The sequence below is a fragment of the Leiobunum rupestre genome, chromosome 9, assembly GCF_980474605.1.
Source record: "Leiobunum rupestre chromosome 9, qqLeiRupe1.1.hap1, whole genome shotgun sequence".
In the NCBI taxonomy this organism is placed as follows: Eukaryota; Metazoa; Arthropoda; class Arachnida; order Opiliones; family Sclerosomatidae; genus Leiobunum; species Leiobunum rupestre.
Window position 1 is genome coordinate 6,045,501 of NC_143392.1, and position 8,141 is coordinate 6,053,641.

At 36.6% G+C, this 8,141-nt stretch overlaps 2 protein-coding genes across 2 annotated transcripts; one reads left to right on the forward strand and one right to left on the reverse strand.

Annotated features, from left to right (window-relative positions):
• Positions 1 to 494: 494 nt before the first annotated feature.
• On the forward strand, positions 495 to 3,962 carry LOC149926362 (uncharacterized). The gene is made up of 12 exons (XM_090157686.1): positions 495 to 1,143; positions 1,202 to 1,721; positions 1,789 to 1,933; positions 1,992 to 2,133; positions 2,191 to 2,509; positions 2,566 to 2,666; positions 2,722 to 3,030; positions 3,088 to 3,210; positions 3,267 to 3,353; positions 3,416 to 3,526; positions 3,611 to 3,753; positions 3,813 to 3,962. The coding sequence occupies exons 1-12, from the start codon at positions 495 to 497 to the stop codon at positions 3,960 to 3,962; spliced, it is 2,799 nt and encodes a 932-aa protein (XP_090013812.1).
• Positions 3,963 to 4,605: 643 nt separating this feature from the next.
• Positions 4,606 to 5,937, reverse strand: LOC149926363 (uncharacterized protein F54H12.2-like). Its single transcript, XM_090157687.1, has 2 exons — positions 5,579 to 5,937; positions 4,606 to 5,293 (listed from the first exon to the last, which is right to left on the reverse strand). The coding sequence occupies exons 1-2, from the start codon at positions 5,935 to 5,937 to the stop codon at positions 4,606 to 4,608; spliced, it is 1,047 nt and encodes a 348-aa protein (XP_090013813.1).
• Positions 5,938 to 8,141: the final 2,204 nt, after the last annotated feature.

An 8,141-nucleotide genomic window follows, 5' to 3' on the forward strand; every position in this document is an offset into this window, starting at 1 on the left:
TTACATTGGGAAAGTATTAGACAGTTCTGCGGAATTTGACGATATTCTCCTTAGTAGTATAGAAGTGGGGGTATGGCTTCAAACCCCCCCTATGTTAAGTCTACGGGACCCTACCTATTCACCCTGTTATAAAAAGGAACTGTGCCTACCCCTCCTTTTTGGTGTTGAAGTGAAACATATCTTATAACGCCTACCCATCTTGTTTTGAGATTTGAGATAATTCCATACCGCTACTTAAGATGCGATAAATTCATATCTATTAGATTTGATCATATTGATGTTCGAAGTTTAATATGGAACGCGTATCGTTTTCCGATGTTGTAAGATACATATCGTTGCTCAAGACACTAATCTTGAGAATTCTCGTTTTGTGATTAGATACACCCCAAGAGCGACATTCAAAACACTTGTGTTTAATATAAAATGGGGTTCCTGAAAATGTCGTAGTCATTAAAGGTTAGTCTATTCACTCTTAGCGTATCCATATTTTTAGTATGCCTAAAGCGAATCATTCATGTCCTATTTGTGAAAAAAATTTCAATATAAAAAGAAGTCTAACTCGCCACATTCAAGAACAACATGGGGACAAAAAATTTAAGTGTGAGGTGTGTGATAGGAGCTTTACTAGACTAGAGCATATAACACGACATAAGCGTGTGCATGATCTAGACAAACCGGGTCCCTCAACTCCCAATCCAACACATAGTTCTTCGAGACCGTCCACTCCAGATCCAATACAATCCACATCCACACGTTCACCAGCCCCAGAGCCGACTTCACCTACTCTTGATGAGACACCTCCAGGGTCCCCTAGTTTTGCTCGGGCCTTAAACAATACGTTAGCGTCTGTCCGCTTCAATGCGGAAGAATACGATATTGATGTTGCTATGTTTATTAACAATCATAGGTGCGCTTTTCGAGATTTTTTGATGGAACAGCTTCAAAATAGACGCGGTGTTAAATGGTTTTTAATAGTTAGAGCCGTGTATTCGCGACCATTAACTGGCGATGAACAATCAGCGGAAGTACGCCCATATTTTCGCAGCACTATGTATACCACTCTGATGTCTGACGTCATAGAGGATCAGATGGACGATTGCGTGCAGGCAATTCAAACCGCCGCTGAAAACTTTGAGGGATCAGGTATTTTAATTTTTTAGTCTGTTTACCGTTGAAACTAAATATATTATTTTCAATATAGGATCAGGTTGGGTAATCGATCATCTGCTGTATGCTGAACTAAATATCACATCGTATCAGCCCTTACGCGGTGGTCATACCTCGTCATTTCTAGAAATACCCCCAAAATTAGCTAAACGTCATGCAATTCTCAACGTAAAAAATACGGATGATGAAAAATGTTTTTTGTGGTCAATACTGGCAAAGCTGTACCCTATTAATAAGAAAGACAATCCTAATCGTGTTTCTAAATATCGTCCATACGAGAACGAACTGGATACGAGTGGCGTGGTTTTTCCCTTTGAATTAAGCTCTCGAGTTCTTAAAAAATTTGAGTTAAATAATAATTTATCAATAAACGTGTTTGGATTTGCGGGGGATCTATATCCACTTTTTGTCAGTACAAACAAATGCAATAAAGATAGGGAAGTTGACCTTTTACTAATTTCCCGGGGGGAGTACAAACATTACTGCTTAATACGCAGCCTCAGCAAACTTTTACAACACTTAAATAAGCATCGAGGTACGTCATATTATTGCAGGTAATTAATGTTCTAGACTAATATCTGTACGAGGTGGACTACTTTATTACTTTTAATGTCTTATAAGGCTATGCTTACACCGGTTCAGTGGAAATGGAGCTGAATTACGACGCAACTCTCATATCGAAGAGTGTACACCTCATGGTGCGCAGAAAACATTTTTCCCGAAAGATAAGGTTCTATCCTATGAGAAGATTGCTTGGGAAATTAAGGTTAGTTATAATATCCGAATAATAAGAGTTATTATTTATTTTATAATCAAATGCGTAGGTGGGGTACACTTTGTACGCCGACTTCGAGTCCATCCTCCCCAAATTTCAAGGTTGTAATCCAGACCCTAACATGTCAAACACCACAAAATTAAACCAGCACATCAGCTGCGGGTATTCTTGGGTTCTTGTAGGACCAGATGGTAAGAAGTTACCGATTACAAGCCGTATATATGAATTTTAATGGTGATATATATTAGGTGCACCTGTTCGAAACGACTGTTACCTAGGTTTGGACGCGACTTCGAAATTTATTGAAGCGTTACTGGAATTGGAGAAAGAACTAACTGTCCTTCTAAAGACCAACGTACCGATAATTATGACTTCTGAGGAAGAACAACAATTTCGCACCGCTCGAGATTGCTACATTTGTCGAATGCCACTTAACCAATCGGATTCGTCGCCAGTGCGAGATCATTGCCATTTTACGGGGAAATACAGAGGACCGAGCCACGCTATCTGTAATCTAAAATTAAAGGTTCCAGATTTCATCCCCATTTTCATTCATAATCTAAGCCGGTAAGTTAAATAGTTGAACACTAAAAAAATTATAATAAAATTTAAAAACAACGTAGATATGATCTCCACTTAATATGTAAAGATATTGGACGATATAAGAATCAAAAACTTAGCTGCATCCCCTCTACAGACGAAACTTATATTTCTCTCTCTTTGGGTAATACTGTTTATATTTTATTAAAAACATGACTAAAATAAAATTGTGTTTATAGGGTCTTTCAGATTCCTAGACAGTTTTCGTTTCCTCCCTGATTCGCTAGAACATTTAGTTTCGAATCTAGCGAAGGAAGGACCAAGTAAATTTCCTATCATTGGGAAATATTTTGACAACGAAAAAATTCAGTTGTTATTGAGGAAGGGAGTTTTCCCTTATGAATATCTGGATACCGAAACTAAGTTTCAGGATAAAACCTTACCGCCTCGAAAGGCGTTCTACAGTTCCCTTAAAGGAGAGCATATTTTGGAAGCTGATTATTTACACGCTCAAAATGTTTGGGAAATCTTCAATATTCCCACTTTAGGTGAAATTACCTTTAAATAATATATTTCAAATGCATTATGTTTAATTTTTGTGTTAGGTGAATACACTAAACTCTATGTAAAATGCGATGCGTTGCTGTTAGCGGACGTGTTTGAAAACTTTCGAACCCTTTCCATGACCAATTTTAAATTGGATCCCGCTCACGCGTACACGGCACCAGGTGTGGCTTTATTATCTTCCTATAAATATTATTAAAATTAATACGCTTTTAATTAGGTTTAGCTTGGCAAGCGGCGTTGAAGATGACTGAAGTTCGTCTTGATCTTTTAGATGATATAGATCAACACTTATTTATTGAGAAAGGTATTTTAATTATTAAATTTAACTATACAATTAACTAATTTTATAAATATATAATTTTATAGGTATAAGAGGTGGTGTGTCTATGATATCCACTAGATATTCAGAGGCTAATAACAAATATATGCCCGAATCTTTTGATAAAACTATTGATAGTAGCTATATATGTTATTTAGGTAACATAATTTATTTTATTTTTATATTAATGATTTGTTTAATTTTTATGCTAATAATTTGTTCTATTATTTTATCGACGTAAGATTGTAATAATCTATATGGCACTGCTATGTGTGAGGCACTACCTCTAGGTGATTTTCAATGGGTACACGACGAAGACTTACAGTTGGTTGGAGATAATATTCAAAATATTCCAGACGATTCTGTAACCGGATACATTTTAGAGGTATGAACTATTCAATTGAACTTGATATTTACAATTTTTATTATTGTTATCACTTTCAGGTTGATTTAACTTATCCAACACAATTACATGAATTACACAATGACCTTCCCTTAGCCGCTGAATCTAAGGTCATAACGCGCGATATGTTATCCCCGTACTCTAAAGCTCTTTTAAAACATTTAAATATTAAGGAGAAGTGGTGCTCCTAGAACATAACACACCAGTGGCCTCCAGAGATCCGTGCTCTGCTTAGCTACGACCTTGTTCAGTGTGCCTTAATTTAAACATTATTCTCTTTAGGTGGAACGAGCATTAGTACCCCGAAATCTGCAATTTTAGAAATGAATAAATATTGTTTTAAAAGCATTTGTAAACAGAATAATAAAATTATATTTCACTTTATTGAATACTTTTTGTACATAAAATCTTTTATCATTTTTTCATTTACATTCTTATCATTCTTAAACCTCGAAACAATTTCATACATTTCAATTCCATTACACCTGTTTATAGCGAAATAGACACAAAATCCGCCGCATGTATTACTAGTACTACTCTGTAATTGCTTTGAACTGAAAGTTACAGTCTTACTATTTCGTTCAACAAAATCATTAAATTTAAAGTAGTCTGGTGGATTCCCGAAAGAGTCCCAAATCTCTGTACTGTAACTTTTTGAAAAGTATATTGCAATCCAGTGTTGACCCGGACCATTACTAGTATCAGTATTCACAATAAACAAAGAAGGATATGATTTAACATATTTAGGTAATTTATCTGAGGCAAACACACCTCGGAATAAACTTCTAGTATTCTTATCTACTTCGAGAATTTTAGATATTTGAAGTGAGTCCATCAATTACTGTAGTCAAAAATTACTGAACGGTTCTTATCTATTTCAATTAAATTTTGGAATTCGGCGTAAATTATTACCGACACCGTCTCAGGTAATGGTTTCGCGAATTTTAATTCTAATCTCAGATTACTGTTTTTTACGAGATGAAAGTGGTTTGCACTGCTGTTCAGATCGGATGTAAGATTATACGCAAATAAAGAATTTCCATTAGCGTAGTCTTCGCGACTTATCTGGTTCCCTTCATCAACATTCCATTGATTAGTTTGAATGAATAGATTGCAATAAGCTTGAATATATTGATTTTCCTCAAAATTTAAAGCCAATGCTTTGTGCGGTACGCTACCGCCATCCACATATAAACCAATGCATGACAAATCAAAATGTTGGAAGTTATATGGCGACTTTTTTAAGTCTCCCAAGAAGGCCCTCTGATCCACAAAACCGATAACGATTTTTTTCGGTACTTGCCCCGTGAATAAATGATCTTGCACACTAGCCATAAGTCCCTTCGGTTTAGAAAATGAAGTACACTCGGAACGAGTTATTGGATATTTAGCGGTTCCGTATTGCAGAGCTTTGGCGTGAGCAAGCGACAACTCCGGTATCACTTTTATTTTTCTCAGATAAAGTGAAGCTGATGAAATCTCGACTTTACATTTGGAATCGGAGTGAACGCAAAATGCAGTTCTATTTTTATCGAATTTAAATTTTAAATCCACCATATTTAAAAGAAAACGCGGCTGTTGGCATATGTCTGTATGTACAATACCCATCATATCAATCACACCCTTTTGTGCGAAACTCGCACGCTTCGCGAACCCATCATTATCAAAATAAGAGTCTATTTTTCCAGGCGTGTCTCGATAGAACAGTGAACTCGTTAAATAACTTTGTTTAGCAGAATCTCCGAACGTTAAAAGCGTCTGTATAAAACTCTTAAAAGAGTAATTTTGACTGGAGGGTGTTATTGACCTTTCGTTAAGAAAAACGTGTACATCACTAAAAAGCGAGTGTAAGAACAAGTTCTCAGGCGCGATGTTATCAGCTGGAGTTCCAGCCACTTGTCCTGCACCAGCGACCGCTGCTTGAGGAAGGTCCCCATTATCTTTAGTAATTTTAACTTGAACGTGTAGTAGAGTTTGAGAGAGGTCAATGTAGGTTTCAGAATTACCGCTAATACAAAATGTAATTGAAGCGTTATCAGCGATATTTGATATTGGACTATACTGTACCCATTCACCGCCGATGATCGACGACTGGGTCATGGGCACTTGAAATAAATCTAACTCTGAATTCATACATTCAGTAGAATGTGGATGTAGAAGAGACATAATTATGAAAATATATTGGAACGTTTATGAAACCGTCTTTTCTTCGACTTGGCTGCTACTAAACTGGCACTTTTAGGCCGAGTACGTTTCTTTTTATAACCGGAACCTGTCATTCTCTTAACTTCATCGGCAGCGGAAGCTATGGTTTCTTTTCCGGCACTTAAAGAATGTGTTTTAAACGCCGTTTTAATGGGAATTCCGCTGACAACATCTGTAGCTACCTTAGCTCCGGTACTTAAAAGTTTTTTCCCTAGATACGAGGCACCTTTTTTTAGTAACGGTACCGCGAATCTAAATGCAGAAGCTAATATATTGCCCAATCCGTAACCTTTCTGAGTTGCTAACCCTCTATAGACGGGTATACCACCGAAGCCAACTTGGTTTAAATAGTAACTTTCGTAATCGGTTCTCGAAGGGGAATACGCTGGCTTCATGATGTTAACTCTCTGCTCTCCCTAGCTAGAATGATAAGATAGCGTGAGCGATAGCGCGGTTTATAATGAGTTCCACATTTTTCGAGGTCTAAAATGTAAGACGACATGAGCTTTTCCTCGCTGGAACTGTATTGGCTCGCCTAAGTCGTCCATAATATTAATTTCAATCATCTTGATATTATTAGACACGACTGAAAGATAATGAGGTTGTGAAAATATTTTCGTAACTGTTTTTCCGCTCGATTCGTTTTTCCCGTCCACACTTATGATTCTCAGTAAAGGTACTAATAAATCTCCTACAATACTTCTTGCAACTAGATCAGAGTAAACGAACAATGAATGTAAACCAGCATCCATGTCGACTGGGTAAGGGGCTAACATTGATTTATCAATGATGCATTCTTTATCTCTACTATCACTAAATCCTAACATAATCGCGAGTTCCGGATCTAATTCTACGGTAATTTTAGGTTTTGTTTTAACCTTTACACGACTGGAATAATTTATATATGCAAATGTTGCTTTATCATGTTCTAAATCGCCCATGGCTTGTATTAATTCTTCTGGAGTCTTGAAGTAACCGGTAGGTTTATCTTGACGTTCGTTAGCATTCATAACTTCTAGTAATTCTTGAGGAGTTTTATAATAACCCGCAGGGATCTTAACCTCTCTATCGGGGCTAAGAGGGTCCCTAATAGTCATTTTATTCCGTTTTCGTATGTTGTACCATGTTCGAGGATAGCTAATTTCCGCTAACCCAACTTCGTACGACTCCTCGAATCTCAACGGTTCAGGTAAATACGTTCGAAATTTACTAACCGTATTATCGGCATAATACATGGATGACGAATCGGAAGGTAGTGTAATGTAGAAACTCATTTTAAATCAACTTCCTGTATCCAAGAATTAAACGACGTGTCGTAATCTCTCCACTTTACGTAGAGTTCAGTTGCACCGCCTGATTTCTTTCTCTTTTTCAACACTTTCTCGATTTCGAAATAACAATCTTTCAAGTCTTTGCCAACAATCTGAACCTCCTCGCGGTAGAAAACACCGGAAATGGGAATTGAATTTAAATCTACCAGTTTATATACCGGTGGGTCACGTGGTAATCTTTCAGTTATTTTAAACAGTTCTGTTGTAAAATTTGGTTTATATTTTTTCTCAAACGTATTTAAATTTTTGCTTATCCGGCAAATGTCACCGATTTCGAAAGCGTAACTAAACGGTGGTGAAAAATTAACAGATTTGTATAGAGTTTTCCATATTTCAGCGGTTCTGTCAGGAGTAACTTCCACGGGCTTACATTTAATTGACCTGTGGTAACTGTGGTTATAAGCGTTTATTATGCGATCTAAAATATCTATGTATTTTAAAGTATTATATTGAGTAAAATAACGGTACAGTCGAGATTTTAATGTTGTTATAAAACGTTCCACTACCGACGCTTTCAATTCTGAATGAGTGGCGAAGAATTGTATTTTTCTTCTTTTTAATTCCAATTGAACTTCTTTACACACAAACTCATTACCGTGATCACTTTGTATTCTTTTAGGTAGACGTCCTAAATCAAGGATCTTATGTAATGCTTCTGCAATTGTTTTACCCTTTTTATCTTTAACTGTTACTACCATAGCTTGTTTACTAAACACATCGATTATACATAGCACGTAGCGAGACCCCGAATTATATCTCGATAGCTTTTGAAAATCGGCTAAGTCGGCTTGCCATTGATCATCGATTCCATAAACAATAGTACGATTTCGGGGG